The sequence below is a fragment of the Triticum urartu genome, chromosome 4A (assembly GCF_056163025.1).
Source record: "Triticum urartu cultivar PI428250 chromosome 4A, HENAU_Tu73, whole genome shotgun sequence".
In the NCBI taxonomy this organism is placed as follows: Eukaryota; Viridiplantae; Streptophyta; class Magnoliopsida; order Poales; family Poaceae; genus Triticum; species Triticum urartu.
The window spans coordinates 600,578,851-600,598,616 of record NC_141876.1 but is presented as its reverse complement, the minus strand read 5'-3'; the positions used below and the strand labels follow the sequence as shown (position 1 = coordinate 600,598,616).

General features: G+C 42.9%; 2 protein-coding genes and 1 pseudogene across 2 annotated transcripts; 2 read left to right on the top strand and 1 right to left on the bottom strand.

Moving 5' to 3' along the window:
• Window positions 1-1,002: 1,002 nt before the first annotated feature.
• LOC147977144 (cysteine-rich receptor-like protein kinase 37) lies at window positions 1,003-7,279 on the bottom strand. The gene is made up of 5 exons (XM_087521076.1): window positions 7,163-7,279; window positions 5,349-5,471; window positions 1,532-1,790; window positions 1,193-1,412; window positions 1,003-1,099 (listed from the first exon to the last, which is right to left on the bottom strand). The coding sequence occupies exons 1-5, from the start codon at window positions 7,277-7,279 to the stop codon at window positions 1,003-1,005; spliced, it is 816 nt and encodes a 271-aa protein (XP_087377202.1).
• Window positions 7,280-7,742: 463 nt separating this feature from the next.
• On the top strand, window positions 7,743-8,616 carry LOC147977143 (uncharacterized). Its single transcript, XM_087521075.1, has 4 exons — window positions 7,743-7,918; window positions 7,993-8,058; window positions 8,152-8,277; window positions 8,362-8,616. The coding sequence occupies exons 1-4, from the start codon at window positions 7,775-7,777 to the stop codon at window positions 8,614-8,616; spliced, it is 591 nt and encodes a 196-aa protein (XP_087377201.1). The 5' UTR covers window positions 7,743-7,774.
• A 242-nt stretch (window positions 8,617-8,858) lies between these two features.
• LOC147977142 (protein FAR1-RELATED SEQUENCE 5-like) lies at window positions 8,859-10,730 on the top strand (annotated as a pseudogene).
• The last annotated feature ends 9,036 nt before the right edge of the window (window positions 10,731-19,766 follow it).

The following is a 19,766-nucleotide window of genomic DNA, read 5'->3' as shown; positions in this document are numbered from 1 at the left end:
ATAAGCCAGCACTTGAGTAGAAAATAGCATTATCATATGGTCTTTTTCCAAAATTAACTTTGTGAAATTGTTTGAAACGGAGAGCCAACCATATGTTGGGTAGTTAATGGGGTGGTTGTATCCCTAGCCGACTAAGGATAAAACATGTTGGATGTCATGTGTGTATTACCAAGTCGGATCAACCTTTCAATGGTTGGTAGGAACGCGGTGTATGTGTACCCCTCCATAGCGGGAGGCATATATGGGGTGGAAGAACTACAACGAACTCTTAGCAGGGGCCAAAGGACAATGCAACTTTTAAATGCTCAATCAAGCTAGTATAACAAGCAGCTTTGGAGCCAAGAAATAAAGCAGACTTCACAGATTTATAGTGCTCTTGTTCACACCTAATTAAAATACAACTTTAGCAAAAGCAATGGTGGCATTTTTCCCCATAAGTAAAGATTTTGGTGCCGTTTAGTTTTGGTGGCAATGATATCACACAATTATCATAAAAAACGAAAAAATAGGAAAATAATTACATAATAAATCTGGATAAATGAAGATGGATTAAACTGCATATCTCGCTAGTGGTGGACCAACATAGACTATAATATTTAGAGGAAAGAAAAATATCATGAATATCATTGTGTAAGCAATTCTTAAGTATTAGAGTTGTATATGAAATACTAATTCCTACCACACAATTGTGCACAAAGTAGCTTCTTTTCCAGAGAAAAAAAAGGGGGGGGGGGGGGACAAAGGTAAGTAGAGTAGAAAATAATTGAAGGGGCATGTTTTAGAAGTTGCCTTTCCCCGGCCCTAAACTTGAGAGCAAAATTTTAGCAGCCTATATCCAAAAGGAATTCTGGAGTTGAGGTTGAACTAATGACATTTTGGACTAAAACTTTCTGGTGACATACATTAAAAATGGTTTAATATTAATGTAAATCTAAACTTATTCTTACATGCTCAATACATTCCAGGTCGTCCATGTCACCAATGTTTGAGTAGTCGAAAATTTCAGCCACCGTCTTTTTTTATTATAACACCCAAGCTAAATATGTCATACTTAAATGAGATTACTTGCTTGGTTATGAATTCTGGTGGCAAGTATCCACTGCAAGCGAGCATAATGACAAGGTGAGCACAAATAATCAGTATTGTTTAGTTAAGAGAAAAATGTTTATTCAGATGAAAATAATAATCTTACAGCGTGCCTAGAGGAAATAGGGTCATCTTGGTGTTTTCTTCGCCGACTAGCCTTGATAAACCAAAGTCCGCGATTTTGGGTACCATTTCCTCGTCTAGCAATATGTTGTCTGGCTTTAGATCCAAATGTGTTACATGAACTTCATGAAGGTATTTTAAACCCTCGCAGATCCCCTTTATTATTTTGAACCGTGAGGACCAATCTAGTCCAGCATGCTTCACTGCAAGAGCAGTATATAGGAAGTATTTTGAGAATGCAATTTTGGTTGTAGATTTATATCAATCAGATGTAAAATAAGTCAAAGAGCTAAAGAACATACATTTGTAGAGATGGACATACCAGAAATAAACCTACCGAGGCCTCCGTTGGGCACAAACTCGAGGCAGAGTGCCCTGTGTATCTCAAATGCACGTACTGTTTTCCCTTCATGGAGTACAAGTACTTGCTCTTCTTCATTGCAGAAGCCAACTAATTTCACAATATTTTGATGATTCAGCCTCTTAAGGTGCTCAAATTCAGTTTTAAATTGCTTTTCGTCAATCCCTGACATGAAACGGAGCATCTTCACGGCAATCACTTGTCCATCTTTTTGCACCCCCTATTTCACCAACATTTAGAATTACTTAATTAATAATCTCTCATGAAATCCGTTTCCTCAAAACCCAATGTTAATTCTCCTAATCCAAACAACCACTTAAACTCGTTATAGGGGCCTTTAGAGGCGTTTTAAAGTGCCTTACATAATCTACCGTGTTGTAGTGTTTTCCTCTCGCTCGAAGGGGGCGACAACGATGTCTGCTTGCGCGGCAACCTCGGGTAATACATGTGCACTGACGCGTCCGCCATGCCTTGAAATGCGATGCGGTGGCAGTTCCAAGTGAAGGGGCTGCATGTGGCTCTGCATTTTCAGGGGTGCTGTCCCTGGGCTACCACCCCCGCTTGTCAAAGGCTACAATACTGTATCTCCATTACTTTGATAAACTACTGCCTCTGTCTGGGTTTATTGGGCCCAAGAGCAGGCCTCGTAATTTTGCTCTGCATGATAAGTGCAGATTTCTCCCTCAATATCCCTCCTGATTCTACGTGACTCGAGCTTCCGCCGTCCTGATTTATTGATCCCCTTCATATTTTGTACTAAATTTTGAATATAGATTTAACTAACAAAATGTTAACACATGTCACCACAAATTATATTGATGGATTCGTATTTGAACATAGTTTGCCACAATATATTTTATGCTATGTATAACTTGTATTTTATTGGTTAAAAATATGGTCAAAATATGACCCTAAATAAGAGGGGGACTAATAAATCAGGATGGAGGTAGTAGTCATTAATTAGCTTGTTTGATAAATAAGAGGAGAGAAATTCGTAGCAGATGCATGCACGTCCACCGAACAACTCCAACTGCTACATCTAATTATGGGAGGATAAACCTCCATGCACTTTAATCGGACACGGAGCAGGAAAAAAATTATACATGAGTAATTGTTGTACCTTGCCTTGGTCCTATAACCTCATAAACCCGGACGGAGGGAGTATACGAGTACACGAATGTCAGATGTGTCATGAACTTGGAAAATGATTAATGCTGGTGATTTTAAGTACACGTTGAGTTGGGACATGAACTTGGAAAAAACTTCTAGTGTGCATTGAGGTTTCCCTTTTTTTATTTCCCAAGCATCTTGACATAAAAAAATCAAAAACATTGTGAAAGATATATTTGTGCATTCAACGTGTATTTCTCAAAATTAAAATAATCCGTTAGAAGAGGTATGCACATCAGCAAATAACAACTTGGAACATTTTTTTCAAAATATGTTGGCAACTGTTTTAAGACATGTTGAACATTTTTTAAGCATGTTGAACTTTTTGAAAAACATGTTAAATATTTTTAGATGATTGTTATTATGAGTGATACATAGTACATTGCTATATAGTGATAACAGACTTGGGACGGGCTAGCTCGTGCACTCTTTATATCCACCAATGGCTAATATAGTCTGCTAGAGTATTTTGCCAACATGGTTAATTTAATAGAAACTTCCCTGGAAATATGAGACAGAAATGTGTAGTCCAAGGTTCGCTGATGTTGCAGCCAACATTTCCCGCACACACACCCTAAATCATTTTAGCCTCTTTAAACGACTTCGTGGCATAAATATGACCACTTGTTAATAGACTAATGGGGTGTTTCATTTTTTCCCTCCCACGGTGTCATTTATTGTGAAACCTACTTGGGTCTTGCATATTTTTTTAATATTTTGTACGGAGATCATCACGAGGTCTCACGTTTGATCCACCGAGGGCCAATTTATTTTGTTGTTGTTTATATGTGTGGGAGGGGGTATTTTGCACACACAAGTAATTTTGAGGCACACAAGTTTTTCCTCCTAAATCATTTTTAGCCTCTTAAACGAGTTCATGGCCTAAATCTGTTCACTTCCTGAGTTTTCACCCAAAGTGTACAACCACTTTGAGTAATGGACTAAGGGCATCTCCAACACTGACCCACAAATTTGCTCCGGCATCCATCCGCGGATGGGAGGGAGGGGGACCAGTCCGCGGATACGGATGCAGGGTCCAACCATCCAATGCTAGCCACATTTGTCCGCTTACATTTCAAACAACGTTTCAACTAACCGGACGATGTTCATGCAAACACGGCAGTTTTCATCGAAGTTTGAATAGTAATATCACAAATCATCCATACATAGCATGCAAATAAGTCTAGTATAATAGTAGTTCAAGTTCAACGAGACTAACCGGATGTTCAACAAGTTTTTCATGAACGGATCATGTCGGCCACACATACTGCCCCTTCAGCTTTATCCAACAGTGTGTGTGTGTGTAAATGGTCGTCCCTCTTTCGTGTGATACATTATGGCAGCACGTGCGGACAACATAATGTATAAACTAACATTGAGTGAATGATTCAATCAACAAATTGAGCAAGAAGAAGCAAAACGTACGATGTCCTTCTCTACCACACGCAATAGCCACCATGCCTCCAACCTACCAACCATGTCATCACAAAACTTGGTGATGGAGGTCCAGATGGCATACCGTCGGTACGATAACAACCTAACATTGTGTTGTTGGATGATGTGCATGTTGTAGGATGCAATGTGCTTTCGCGCATGAAACAAACCATGCACGCGCTGGCCAGAAGATCCCCCCCCCTCCTCTGCTCCTGCCTACAAAATCCACGGATACGGCCAACCACAACAACTCATCCTCGATGGTCGAGTACCTTGCCATCCTTCGTACTCTAAAAAATGACATGACGCTAAAAAATTAGCTAAATGGTATTTGACCAAACACCTATCGGGCATGGTGTCCGCCATGGACGACGTCGACAGGAGGCGGATTGTACCTGACAACGGACGGGTCCTGGGTGGACGACACCGTCGTGAAAGGCGAGCGGGCGCGTCGGTGCTGGTTGCAGAGGTCCGGCAATGCTGGTGTGCCGGCCGGAGAGGTACAGCGGCAGGGTCAGAGGAAGAGGATGCGGATGCAACGCAAGGGGGAGAAGGGGCGGAATGGAAGAAGATGGGACCGGGAGGGGGAATTTAGTGGGAAGAGGGTGTTAGGGTCACGCACTGAATTTTTGGCCTAAATGGTGCAACTAGTTTGAGTTAATCGGGCCCATTTCACTCTTTACCTCTCATGAAGCCTTTTATTGTGAAACCTACTCGAGTCTTTAAAGGCATAATTTTTTAATATTTTTGTACGGTCATAATCATTGTAGTTCCAGGAAACTGTCCTAAAATCAAATTTACAATAACTTCTACAATACTTATATTAAATTTTATAACAAGGGGTCAAGTATATTTATCATCGTGTTCATGTGCAAATTCTAGACTTTTGTGTGTGTCATTTTTTATTTATATACTCACACAAATCCAGAATACTAGGTGCATCAATTTTCATGAAAGTCAAACATATGTATGTTTGACCACGATTATAGAATAAATATCGACATCCGTAATATAAAATAAATAAAATATGAAAATACTTTTCATGTGGATCTAATGGTACAAATTTGGTATTAAAGATATTAATGCGTTTTTTCTATAAACTTGGTCAATCATGCACAACTTTAAGTTTTGAAAAAAAACTAATACACCTTATATTTTGAAATGGAGGGAGTACCTTATAAACGTCTCCAAATGTACCACTGCCAAGCTTCCTCTCATCGGCAAAAGCATTTGTAATATCTTTCAGAAATTCCAGGGATAGCTTCATTGGCTCATCCCTTATGCTGGGATAAATATCCTTAAAAAAAAGTAGTTATGATCGTAGGTCAATTATGTAGGCAAATTTTGACAATCAACAATATGAGATCAAACCTATTAACGGCCTTTACTGGCCATAGGGCCTACCTTAACAGATGGCGATCAATTCTACCCACTACAATTTTCCACAAACAAAACTAACAATTGTTCAGCAAAAAAAAACTCATATGCACTATATGCCAATAAGGTAATTTCCCATAATTGGGAACTTCAAATATTCCAGAAGTGTTCGGACCTGTTCTATCTGGTGCTCTAGGTCACCTATAAGTTTTTCAGTGTTGATCAATTCAGAAACAATGTACTGTATAGTGGGCCTTTTCTGTCGGCTCTGGTCGATGCATTGTAGTGCTATCTCGATGCATCTCTTGACTTGGTTGCAATAAACTTCCAGTAGTCTGGGATTTAATGTTCCACGTAGTCTTTTCCTCCAATTATCATGTACCTTGCAACATAGAGCTAGAATGATAACACAAAATGCAAAAGTGCACAACATTCATAATTCTTATATCCAAATTGGACGGTTCAACTGATAGAAAGATGGGAAAGTTTTTCGATCGTATGGAATAAATAATTAGGGGAACTTATAGGTATACTTACATGCTCAGTAAAACTTTTTTTCGTTAATTCAGCAATACTTGAGTATCCTTCATGTCCAGCCATTATCTTTCCGACTATAACTCCCAAACTATAAATGTCAACCCCCCTTGTAATCATTCCTTGATGCATATATTCTGGTGGCATATATCCCCTTCATGCATGTAGAGTAAAGTTGTTATTTTTGCAAGATAATTATTCGTGAGTTTACAAAACAACATAGCCAGTGCATGTTGAGAATAATACATTAATTTTGAGCAATTGTAGGTAACTGAAATTCACAACATAAATTAGACATCAGAGATTTAAAAAATACTAAAAAAAATGGTAGTAAGAAAATACGAGCTTGTTAAAATTCCGTGGCAATCGATGGACATAATGCTTTGGCATGAGGCAACCTACATTTTACCCATATAACTCATTGACGTCGTAGTTGTTGCAGCACCAAGTAGCCTTGATAAACCGGAATCTGATAGTTTTGGCTGCATATCATTATCTAGCAATATATTATCAAGATTTAGGTTCAAGTGAAGTGTGGAGTTCTCCTCATGCAGGTACTTTAAACCTTCGCATGTCCCTTTGATTATTCTGTAACGCGTGTGCCAATCCAATCCCGAGCTTGCATCTGTTAAAAAGCAAAGAGAAAGAGGTTGGTCAAAGGTATGAACTGAAGAACTCGTTTTTTCACTGCATGCTTCTAGGAAATGGACGTGCAGCCCAGCGAACACAGTTTATTACCGGAAATGTGCTTGGTAAGGCTACCGTTGAGTACATACTCGTAGCAGACCACCCTATTCGTCTGCTCTGCAGAAATCTGTTTCCCATTGTCATGTAGTACAAGTACACGCTGTGATTCATTGCAGAAGGGAGCCCTGCTCCAGTGCTCCCCCCTAACCTAATTTCAGAGGGGTATTTTTGTCCCCGCGAATTTGTTTTTTTCCTGGCCCGCCGCAGCCCAGATCCAAGCCCTGTCTAGCCCTGTATAACCCAGAACGTATACGTACAGTACTCTGGTCCGAAAAAAAAACATCACACAACCCCATGTCCACGTAAGACCCGCCGAATCCAATCATTCACGCGAGCAGCTCCATCAATCTCGCGAGCATTGACGCAGCTCCATAAGTCACGTAGTAGATCTCCAGCGGCGGCTATCTCGTCGCTGGCGATCTTGTCGGACAGCGAGCGCGACAACATCGTGAATCTTCAACGAGCGCGCACAGGTACCGCATCCCACGTCCCCCCTCTAGTCTCGCTCGCGGCAACATCGAACAAACTGCCGCCGCCAGTGGTAGTCGTTAACCTAGCGGGGCGGGTAACCTAGCTACCCGGCGGCGCATGCGATCGTGGATCTTGTTCCGGTAGTGCTGCTCCTCATGATTTGGTTTCACGTAGCGTCGGTTGCCGTCGGCTGTGCGCACCACCGGTATCGTTATTTGATGTGGCGGCTGACCTAGGTATCCGGCGACAGAGGTAATCACAGATCAAGCTAGGTTTTGAGATCGTGCAGTTCCTCGCGATTGAAAGTGATCACGATGGGTGCCGTGGCCATCTTCCTTACTAAGTTGGGCAGATCTGAACGGCCTCGGTTGTGGTTGTTTACATAACATCCGTGATCGTGTGCTATGTGTTTTATATTTCATCATTGATAATGTTTGCACATGTGATGATACATAATATTGGTTGTAGGAAATGGCGGACGAGGAGTTAACTGATATCATGGTAGACATGGAGTTTGGAGAACTGATGAAAGACTGGATAGAAGATTGGTCAGATGATGAAAATTCAGATCGTGAAGATCGGTCAGAGAATGGGAACGAATGGGACGATCTTAATGTGAGTTGCATTGTCATGTTGTAATTTTTTGGTGGCATCCGACAACATTAAATCTTTGTGTTGAAAATTTATAGATCGATGAGCTTGATGATGATCAGGAAAGCAACTCGGAGCTCTCGAATGAAGATTACATTAGTCAGGTACGTAAGTGAAAAATTTTGTTGCCATGCAAATTGAATTTCTTTTGGAATATTATATGATAAGTAATTATGTATTTGTGTTGTATTTTTCAGTTCATTTCCGAATGTCATAATGCGTACGACTATTACGGTGAATCCGACGCGGAGACAGGCCTTAATGACGAATCATTAGATGCACCTGGTTCTGGGGAGTCCGAGTCATCGGTCATCATGAGTGAGGTATGTGTGTAATCAATGTTCTATGGAAGTAAGTAATGTTAAACCTTAGAAATCTGTTTTCATGGTTGTGGTTTGATTGTGTAGGTGACACAAGATGATGGGGCAAAGAATGTCCAAGATACTGCCAGTGCAGATGATAAGAGGGATATGTTCATGCAGATAATGGAAATGACCTTGCGTCTCACGATGCTGCGTATGATTTCTACAACAGCTATGCTAGAGATAATGGTTTCAGCATTAGAAAGAATAAGGTCAGGTATAGCAAAACAGAGTCATGTCATATGCGTTATAGGTGGTTTGTTTGTTCAAGACAAGGGAAACATGACAGCAAGTTGCTAACCGAGGAAGGACACAGCCGTAGGCTCAGAGCCGAGACACGTTGCTTTTGCGAAGCGCACCTGACCGTCAAGCTTGACCAAAAGCGTGGGGTTTGGTATGTTGAAAGTTTTGAGGACAAGCATAGCCATATGTTGGCAGGACCGGACGAGGTACCTTTTCTTTGGTCCCACAGAAAAATCAAAGAGTACCAGAAGCATGAGATAATGTCCATGGGAGCTGCAAGGATTAGAATTCACGACATGATGGATTGCTTCATCAGCAAACATGTATGGTACGGCGGTGTTGGTTTTACCAGGCGTGAAATATACAACCTTTGCGCCAAGGAGAAGAGGAAGCTGCTTTCAAAAGGTGATGCTGCCACAGCCATAGGCATCATGGCCAGTAGGAAACAGAGGGATCCTAGCTTCTTTTTCGAGTACAGGCTAGATAAGGAAGGACATTTGAATAGGATGTTCTGGTGCGAGTCCCAGTCTCGTCATGACTATGAGGACTTCGGCGACGTGCTTGTATTTGACAACACGTACAAGATGAACTGCTATGGTATGCCATTCATACCTTTTGTTGATCTTAACAATCACCGGAAGACCACTGTTTTTGGTTGTGCCATAGTTTCGGACGAGACCGAGGAGACATACGTGTGGCTTCTACAGACTTTTTTGAGGTCCATGTGTCAAAAGATGCCTAAGAGTGTTATCACAGACGCCGACGCTGCGATGATCAAGGCAATTCGCGAAGTCTTGCCAGACGTGTGGCACCGTATATGTACGTGGCACATAGAGAAAAATATGAAGATTCACCTCAGTCACAAGTCCTTGAAGGAGTTCCGAACTCTTCTGTACTACAGCACGTCCACGGCAACGTTTGAGGAGAGATGGCACGCATTTTCCAAAAGATGGCAGTCGGAAAAAACTGTAACATGGTTGAGGCCGATGTATAAGAAGAGGAGACTGTGGGCCGCGGCATATCTAACTGAGGGGTTTTGGCTTGGCATGAAAAGCAACCAACGGAGTGAAAGCCTGAACTCATGCCTTCACCTCCACCTAGACAGTGAAATGACCCTGGTGGATATGATTTTGCACTATGAGAACGCCGTTGTGCATATCCGTGAAAACGAGGCGCGAGATGACTGCATTGCCTCACAGAGTTTACCGGTGCCAGTTACTAGCTCGAGGGAACTTAAGAAGCTGCTTCTCACGTCTTCACTCCAGCAAACTTCTATATGTTGCAAGATGATCTTAGAAAAACTGACGGCATGGAGATTGTAGAAATTAAGCTGGGAGACGGATCATAGCAGTACATCGTGGCCTGGAAGAATAACCGGAAGCGCCGTTTTTGGGTGGAGTATACACCAGTAAATTCCGCAGAAACTATAAGGTGCAGCTGCAGAAGAATGATTCGAAAGGGTCTACCTTGCAAGAACATATTCCATGTACTGAAGCACTTGAACATATCTGAAATACCAAAGTGTTTAGTTCTTATTCGGTTCACGAAAGAAGCAAGGTTGGGACTGCCCGCGAGGCGCACAAGCGATCTGTTGGGATTTGGTTGGACTGGGGCCGGGGGAAGAATGAAATATAGCGAGGTCAGAGTGTTAGCGTCTGAAGCTATGCATGCGGCATGCAAACACCCTGCTTTGTGGGATCAGTTACAGGAGAGTTTGAAGGCTGTGATAGCTAAGAGTCATGAGTATGATCTGCTACAGGAAAATGTGTTGAAGCAAACAAATGACATCAGTAAGTGTGCAGTTGAATATGTGGACGATGGTGAAGGCAACATGATTGAGGTTAAAGATCCCTATGAAAGTGTCAAGCAAAGGTGCAACAAAGGCAGATGAGAGCCGCCCTGTCTTGAAAAATGGTAGACCACTCTCTTTTGATGAGTTGAAAACCCGGTGCGGCGCTTGCAAATTGGTAGGACACACTAGACGTAGCAAGAAATGCAAACAAAATCAGAAGTAAGTGTTTGTATGCATTGTGGATTATTAAAGTTTGTACCATTTATTAACTTAGCTTGTCTTCTATCAGGTGCAGAAAAGTGGAGAAGGAACAAGAGTAGAACACTTGCTTCAATTATTTACTGTGTTGATCAGCCGGCTCATACTTCGGCTAAGGTAGCTGTAGGCGCTTGTGTTTCTTTGGTTTGGAGGCTTTGGCCCCGTGATTGTATCCTTAGTGTATTAGCAGACGAGATCCCAGTCTTTGTTTAAATAAAGTAAGATGTTTCCTTGTAAACAAAAATCAAAAAAATTCTTTACTGTGTAATGACCGGGGCGGGAGGTAGAAAGAATATTATTGTACATTTCCCCTGCCCACGTCCTAAATGCCATTAAATAAGTAACTGTACCACTCTCCTCCCCACCACACACTCACCCACCTCCCACGGGCGCCGGTTCGAACTCCCCTCTTATCCCCACCTACAGTAGATCGAGAATACCCTCGCCGGCGACCGCTGCAGCCGCCTCCATGGAGAGAAGCCTCGGCTGGCAGAGAGCGATGATGGACCTCGCCGGCGATGACGAGGGGTGGCGCGCGCAGTTGACGGAGGTGTGCGGCTGGTTCCCCAGCACGGAGATGTTGGTCAACCATGCGCGTGGCCTCGTCAAAGTCCTCACCGACGCCGAGAGGAAGCGCGCCTTCCCCTACGGCCGCGGCGTCCTGCCGGTTGTCCTACTCATGTGGGCAATCCGAGAGGCCACGCTGAGCGACTCCCCTGTTCAGCGCGCAAGGTGGTGGATGTACCGCTCCACCACCATGACGCTGCGGCCAGATTCAGCACGCATCACGTCGAGGGCGGACCGCGTCGACGTCGAGCTCGCTGTCCCTGTGCCCGTCAGCCCGGACTACCAGGTCTGCCATGTGTCGAAGCCAGTGCTGCCATTGGACCATGAGGAGGGCGAGGAGGACGCTGTGTAGATGGTAGAGCCGGTCGCCGTCGAGGGTGGCAAGACAATGCCCATCGACGTCGACCTCCTTCCCCTCCTCCCTAGCATAGTGAAGGTGGAAGAAGAGGAGGTGGCTCAGGATTAGGTGGCGCAGCTGTCCAATAGAACGGTGGTCAAGAAGAAGGCTTCTCCGTGTGTGGTGCGCCGCTCACGCCGCCTCAAATTTCTGAAGAAGTGAAGATGGGCACAGTTGCTGAAGGAGGAGGAAGCTGCTGATTATCTTAAGTTAGGTATGATGTTATATGTTTCAGCATATAAGTTAACATTATTTTGGGTTTGATGTTGGTTAGGTATGCTTTTATATGTAAGCATATAAGTTATGCAATCGGTATGGTTTGATCGGGTTCTTTGTGGCTGAAGAACTGAATATCTACTGCTCACCCTAAGTGGCAAGTTTAGTTAAATTTCTGAATATTGAATATGTATTGTTGCTTTGCTTCAGTGTTGCATGAAAGCTGCTAGATGTTGCTCCTATGTTGCAACAAGACAATGAACTAGTCTGCTACATAAATCAGTAGTGTTGCTAGGTGATGTGCCCATGTGCATCACATACCAAATATAGAACATGCCAAAAGTGCATTGTCTGTCAAATATAGGACATGCCAAAAGTGCATTGTCTGCCAAATATAGAACATGCCAAAAGTGCACTGTCTACCAATCATGATGGCCCCATGTTATTTATGCTGAAATCTCTATTACACTTTGCCCATAAATGAATAGAAAATAATTTAGCATCATTTCATCATGTCAATTACAATGATGTCAATAACTTTATGAACAATCTACTTGCTAACTATGACAGCAATCATAATGGCAAGCAGGCCAAGATACAGAAGACCTCCAAATCCTAAAATCCTATCCCTATAGAGCAATATCTCCTTGTGCATCTTAACCATTGCCTTCTTTTCTTTCTCATTCCTTTTAATTTCAGCTTCATATTCTGTAATCTTAGTCTCCAGTTTCTTGTTCTTCATGGCAAGATACTTAATGACTGAATTTGCTTTGCTATCCCACTCCCCATCAACCCATTCAACTTACTCAGAAGTGATATCATCCTAAATAAATCACGAGCAATTCAAGTCATTTTATAACTGAACTTGTCGCTGCAAGCGTTAAACACTGAACTTTTTTGCAGCTTGACCGCAATAGCAGTACTAGTTTGAAGATCATGCTCAGTACACTAACCTCAAACACACATCCCCCGAGTGCGCTGCCAAAATTGTCTGCATCTATGCAGACACGGCCACTAGGAGTTTCCTGATGACCACATAGATGGAGCTTGTCATGGCCACAGGTGATGAATTATGGGCGATAATGCTGGGATGTAAAGAACAACGGTAAAGAACTTACCTTTTTGCCACCAAAGTGTAGGACTGAAGAAACCCTAGCCGTGGGTTCTCCCGGTCCGCCGCCGCCCACGAAACCCCCGTCCCCTGTTCCACTAGATCCGCCGCCGCTGCCTCCTGTGACACTGAATCCGGCCCACCTGCTTGCAGGACCCAGGGTTCGACCTAACTTGCGGTCGCCACCGCTCTTCTCGCAGCCGCCGCCCGACGTCCAGCTCGCTGTCATGCTTTCGCCGTCGAGATTTGGAGGCGCAAATAGAGAGGGAGGGCTAGGGATTTGGAAAGGGAAATGAGAAAAGGGGAAAGATCGATGTGAACCTGGCAAAATGGGCTGGTGTAGCGCTGTCGGGAAGATAGCCCACCTGTGGGGCCCCTCACGTGGTTAGATGGGCCATGCCTGGCATTATGGTGAGTACAGAAAAAGTTAATTATACATATAATAAAAAACGACGGGTTTGTAAAACAAACTAGAAAAACATGATGCTTGATAACACGCGATAGAGCCAACGAGCTGACATGACTAATTTTGATGAGTGTAATATTACATTTTGGCTTGATATATTTACTTATCTACCATGACTACTTTTCATAATAATGTGATGAGGGGGAATTACTAGGAGATTATGCAAGATGATGACATGCAGATAGCTAAGGCGGAATGCTAAGCTTGGTAGAGTTTAAAAAAAGTTAAGATTGTGAAATTTTTAATATGAAACTTACGAGAGCAGTTGAAGAGAAAAATAGACTATTATAAAAAATTGGAGAAGGAGAAAAATATTAAGCAAGAACACTTGATAAGTGAAGCCGTGAAAAATACAATTATAAAAAATTGGAGAACGAGAAAAATATTAAGCAAGAACAATTCATAAGTGAAGCCAAAACTTTATTGGTACGACCAAATTGTCTTCTCCGAGCGAATTTTACGACTGAATTGTCTTGTACGAGCGAATTGTCTGACAGACACATACACATGCATGTGGCCTGTTTATTACATAAAAATTATAGAACCCCTAAGATAATCATGCCGTCGAAACCTTCGAACGGACTAAATCCAAACTGCTAAAACTTCAATCTTACATGCCGCATGAATTCTTCAGGCGCCTTTTCCTTGCGATTTCGTGAATTTTGTTCTTCACACACTCCATCGAGTTTGAAGGTGACATAATCAACTCTGCGACGAAACGTCTTCTCCTTGCGTCAACGGTGGCCTGCAAAAAATGACATAAAGGTTACATGAACCGAAGTTGCTACACCACCATAGTAGCTAGTCTACAAACGAAAATAACAGCATACCTGTGTAAATTGGCGGGTGATTCGGTCCCCGTCCCAATGTTCTAGACATTCTGTGACAAAAAGGCCACAAGAGTTCCTGGTACATATGCAAACATTAGCGGTGGGCAATACAAACATGTGTGTTGTTGTTTGATTGTGCATGATGTCCTATTAACTCACCCATCCTCTTGCTGGGGTATGTCATACTCGTTGATAGGCCACTTACTTACGTCCGGATATTTCCCTGGTGTAATAAGATTTGCCTGACGCATATCGTTTGCTATAGCCATTCGCTATAAAGAGGATAGTGTTAAAGAACAATCATAAACAATATGTAAGAGCAATGGTACAAATGTTGGTTACATTACCAGTGCTTTAATAGTCCTTTCAGTCAGGTCCAGAGGATAGAGCGAATCGAGAACTTGGAATTCTTTCTTGATCATGTGCATGACCACGGTCATCCAGTGGCTATTGTCGATATTCAACGCGATATACGTCTACAGTGCAAAAAACCATTACGGATCAAAAGAAATACTTGATGAACTATCATGTAGTGATGAATTACAAACATTACATACCTTATCACGCAAAGTATACTCTTTCATGACTCTATTAACTGCTCCAGCTTTGGTTAGAGCACTATCCATGTTGCAGCTCGATGGCAATGGATCATCATGTGCGATAGCACGATCTACAAGGAATTTGGACCTCCACGCTGGACAGAGGTAACGATCATGACCAACACGCAGCTCCAAATGTCCCATATAAGCATCAATAACCTGCATAGAATATCAGCGCATTACATGTTGAAAGTTGGGACATAGATTATTGAGCATTTTAAAAACAGGACATGCAAGTAGTACTTACATCGTCCGACAGCCATCTATGAGCTAGTACCGGTAGAATCCTTTCGGAAGTCAGAGTTATGCCACGCCCTTCACTGTAGTAATTTTTTTTCTTGTTCTTCTCAGTGCTAGCAGCTAACTCGACAAATGAAATAGCTGTATAAATTATTTCCGGCGTCAACTCATCTGCCACAACCTCCGGCACATTATTGTTTGAAAATAGAGCTGCATGAAATAATATGAACGTCAACAATGGTGATCATATGCATTGGTAGTAAATAAAAAAATTAAGAATGTTAGTTACGATACCTCTAGTAGCAGTACTAGTACCAGAGGTTCTCTGACCACGGCTGGTACGCCTGCCGGGCTTGTCAAGTGCGTAGGGGGATTCAAATTTCTTGGGAATGGTCCGCTTCCGCTTACCGGACATAACCTCCTCATCCTTATCGATTGTTACACCCTTTTTTCCATTCGCCTTAGCCATGAACTTGCTAACAGAAGATGGACAAATGTCTATGTCCGATGAAGGTGCTAGAGTAGAAGTACCAACCACCCAAGGGTTTTCCGGTGTACCCCCACATACATCATTACGCTTAACAGGTGAAGCTTCCTTGTGTCCATTCATCTTCGGTGGGGTTTTCTGTTTGGCAAAATAAATCGTGTGAACATTTCTGGACGTAAAAAAATTAAACGAGAAAATTATAGACAGAAAGATAAATACATAGTACCTCAGGAATGGTTTTATGGTCGGGAAGCACTATATCAGGCTGCGTCATGTCAATGATCGACTGTCCATCACTGTCCATGTCTTCCTTGTACACGAATTCCTTCTTTTCATATGGACCATTCTCGAACGAATCCACTTCGTCCGGATCATTCTCCGCGGATGGCACGGCAGCAGCCGGCTTGTACATGACACCTGCTTTGTTCAACTTCTCCAACAACCTCTGCAATAGAAATATAAACTTAGTAATGGTAGCATGGTTTAAAACAGCAAACATACTGTAAACTATAAAGTTTGGGTGTGATACCTCAGCAACTTGATCAGAGATTTGCCTCATCTGGGTGTGTATGAAGTCCATGCACCGCTTCATTAGAAGCTCCATCAAATCTTTTGACAATGCGGTTGTCGTCGACTTCTTTGCGTTTCCAGTTGCAGGCTTGATTTTTGGCTTCATGGTAGGCGCATTATTTGGGTTTTGGGCTCCTGAGCCCTATACTCCTAGGTGATATTATTTTCGATGTGCATGCGATATTGAAGTACATGTGATGAATAAAAAATAAATAATATTAAGTTAAAAAACATTTAAGAAAGACGAAACACAATGACTTACCCTTACGTTACCACGGCAGCGCCCATTATCATAGTTGAACCTATCTCTCCTAGTGGCTGCACCTTCTGTCCAGTTCCTCATAAGAGGTTGTATGGACAAGTTGGGATTATAGGCGCATTCGCCTTTGACCGGTTGCACCTTCTCCCAGTACAAGTACTACAAAAAAATATAAGGATTTAGAGTTAGTAATACATCACATAAAATTGCAATGATATGATAATTGACATTATGCAACAAGTCTCATATGTGTACCTGCAAGAGAGCCAAATTGCCTTTCGGCCATTGGTGGAGGTGTTTGCCTTTCTTCACTATGCGAAGGCAATCAAGGAGAACACGCATGGTGAAGGCATTCCAGTTAATCTTTGAAATACGTTTCACATCTTCGACTAAAGCGTAGTACTGCTTTGGCACAATCTTGCTCGACATGGGAGCAATAATTGTTCCTAACAGGACAAGCACTACTTTGCGAAGGAAATCGTCGTCGGTGGCTTTACTTTTAATTATGTCCTCAATGAGATTATCTATCACTATGTTTTCTGATGTCTTACTGAGAAATTGTGGCGGCACCCGCTCCTTCATGTCCTCTCCTTCTTCAGTTAGAATGTCCGAAGCGGACAGTCCTTGGTTCTCGAGGTTAAAGATGCACTCAACGTCGACCGCACCGAGAGTCACCTCCCCAACCTGCTCTTGTATAATGAACCTGCCTGTGCTGGCCTGAAAACTCTCAATCATATACCTAATCAGCAGGGTATGCATCTTAATAGATGGTATCTGCAGCATGCTGCGCAATGATGTATCAGCCACTCTAGCGCGTTGACCGCTCGATAGATGTGCAACAAGCTTGCACCATTTCTCAACTGCGCATACTATTTCTCCATTCAGCTCGTCCATCCTGTTGAAAGAAAATATATAACTTCGTGACATTAGCTAACACTAAAGCAAAAATAACAATAGGCATGCAAAAATATAAAACTTTCTGGCAGTAGCTAACACTAATGCAAAAATAACACTAATGGAAATACAAAACTATCACCATGTATACTGCAACATGCAACCAAGTGTGTGCTGACATGAGGTAATAAAAAAATAACTACAATTGGTAATTGAATTTACTTGCATCTGATCAAGTTCTTTGAGTATCATATAAATTATATAATCAATAAATTTAATATGGTAAACTATTACTAATTCGTCTGGTTGTCTTACTAACATGGTGACAAATTGTTCAGCTGTAAATAAACTAGAGTCTATAGCAATGGCACCTATTTGAGGTTCATCAACATCTAATTTTAATAACTCTTTAATGTTCTATGTGCACAACAATATAATTGGATCGTGTGACAAAAATATAATTGGATCTTGTGACAAAAAATGTATTGCATCATGCTTCTTGAGAAACAACATCTTATTCTACCATGCTATGAAAGAACCAAAGAATGTTTTCATCTACGCCATCTGGTCAGAACGCATCTAGTCGAGTTCATACTAGTTGAAAATATGTGGTAAACCTATGTCCATCAAAGCAACGAGACGGAGGAGGTAGCTTGCTATGAAGGCGCGAGGGAAGGAGGACAATTTACTTGATCGGTCGACGAAGATGAAAGAAGTCGGCGATGTGTTCTTGACGTAGTTCATCGAGGTCGGCCTGCACATGCGGACGACCTTGATCTTCTCGGGGTTTTTGTGGCGTGTGGGATGCGGCGGACGGAGCTGTCGACGCCTCGCCGGTAGGAGTCGATCTAGTCGACGACATGTGCGAGGAGGAGGAGATTATATACGAGGTCGACGCCCAGGTCGTCGTAACTTCCCTGTGGCCAATCTCGTGATCTATATTTTCCTCCGTTGAAGCGAGGCTGAACGTGCTCCTCAATCGTAGGATTAGGAACATATGGATTAGCACGACCCCAGAATTATGTAACAGAACGGCAACTACTCCCGTGATCGACGTGCGTGTGATCGACATGCATGGAAAGCGCAGCGTTGTGGGCTCCACAATATGGATCCGACACTTATTTGCGGTCTGGGCTGGCCCACCTACCTTTATTGTTTCTTCCCTCAAAATAAATATCATTGGTTCATCCCTAAAAAAAACTCTTTGTGACACGTATTAGTTATTGTATACTTGTATATGTTCAACAATATTTATAGTATCTCTATCATTTCTACAATATTATACATGCATCGAGTGTCGGAAATGAACGATACTTGTCATGCATGCATGCCATGGTCATCGTAGGTTACGGATTAAGTTTGGGATCATTTCGTGAGATCGTAGGTTACACATAAACCACTTTCAGACCTGCCCTCCGGCAGACCCGAATGGTCCTGCTTGTACATGGTGCATGTGGAAGCATGCATGAGATGATCCCTACTTTTGGGAGCTTGTGGGCTTGGCCAATGTGGTCCCCCAGGCAAGGTGTGCATGAATTCGGACACAAAACGCACGTTGCGTCACGTGGGGCAGTGTTGTAGGGTTTTGTCGCCAGAAAACCCTAGAAATTGCATCGAGTGTTGCAAATGAACGATACTTGTCACGATGCAAGCCATGGTCATCGTAGGGTATGCATGAAGTTTGGGATCATTTGGTGGGACCGTCAAGGAAAACAAATTTCAGACCTGCCCTCCGGCAGACCCGAATGGTCCTGCGTGTACATGGTGCATGTGGAAGCATGCATGAGATGACTCCAAATTTTGGGAGCTTGTGGGCTTGGCCAATGTGGTCCCCCAGGCAAGGTATGCACGAATTCGGACACAAAACGCATGTTGCGTCACGTGGGGGTAGTGTTGTAGGGTTTTCTCGCCGGAAAACCCTAGAAAAGGCATTGAGTGTCGCAAATGAACGATGCTTGTCACGCATGCATGCCATGGTCATCGTAGGGTATGCATGAAGTTTGGGACCATATGGTGCGACCGTCAAGGAAAACAAATTTCAGACCTGACCTCCGGCAGACCTGAATGGTCCTGCTTGTACATGGTGCATGTGAAAGCATGCATGAGATGACTCCAACTTTTGGGAGCTTGTGGGCTTGGCCAATGTGGTCCCCCAGGCAAGGTGTGCACGAATTCGGACACAAAACGCACGTTGCGTCACGAGGGGGTAGTGTTGTAGGGTTTTGTCGCCGGAAAACCCTAGAAAATGCATCGAGTGTCGCAAATGAACGATACTTGTCACGCATGCATGCCATGGTCATCATAGGGTATGCATGAAGTTTGGTACCAGGTGGGACCATCAAGGAAAACCAATTTCAGACCTGATCTCCGGCAGACCCGAATGGTCCTGCTTGTACATAGTGCATGTGGGAGCATGCATGAGATGACCCCAACTTTTGGGAGCATGTGAGCATGGCCAATGTGCCCCCCCAGGCAAGGTGTGCACGAGTTCGGACACAAAACACACGTTGCGTCACGTGGG

Coding starts and splice junctions, on each gene's coding strand:
- LOC147977144 (XM_087521076.1), bottom strand. CDS start 7,279: ATGTTGTCGCGCTCGCTGTCCGACAAGATCGCCAGCGACGAGATAGCC. Junction 1,791..5,348: donor CATTTGGAGACGTTTATAAG/GTACTCCCTCCA, acceptor TTGGTGAAATAG/GGGGTGCAAAAAGATGGACA. Junction 1,413..1,531: donor CCTCGGTAGGTTTATTTCTG/GTATGTCCATCT, acceptor CTGCTCTTGCAG/TGAAGCATGCTGGACTAGAT.
- LOC147977143 (XM_087521075.1), top strand. CDS start 7,775: ATGGCGGACGAGGAGTTAACTGATATCATGGTAGACATGGAGTTTGGA. Junction 7,919..7,992: donor ACGAATGGGACGATCTTAAT/GTGAGTTGCATT, acceptor GAAAATTTATAG/ATCGATGAGCTTGATGATGA. Junction 8,059..8,151: donor ATGAAGATTACATTAGTCAG/GTACGTAAGTGA, acceptor TGTATTTTTCAG/TTCATTTCCGAATGTCATAA.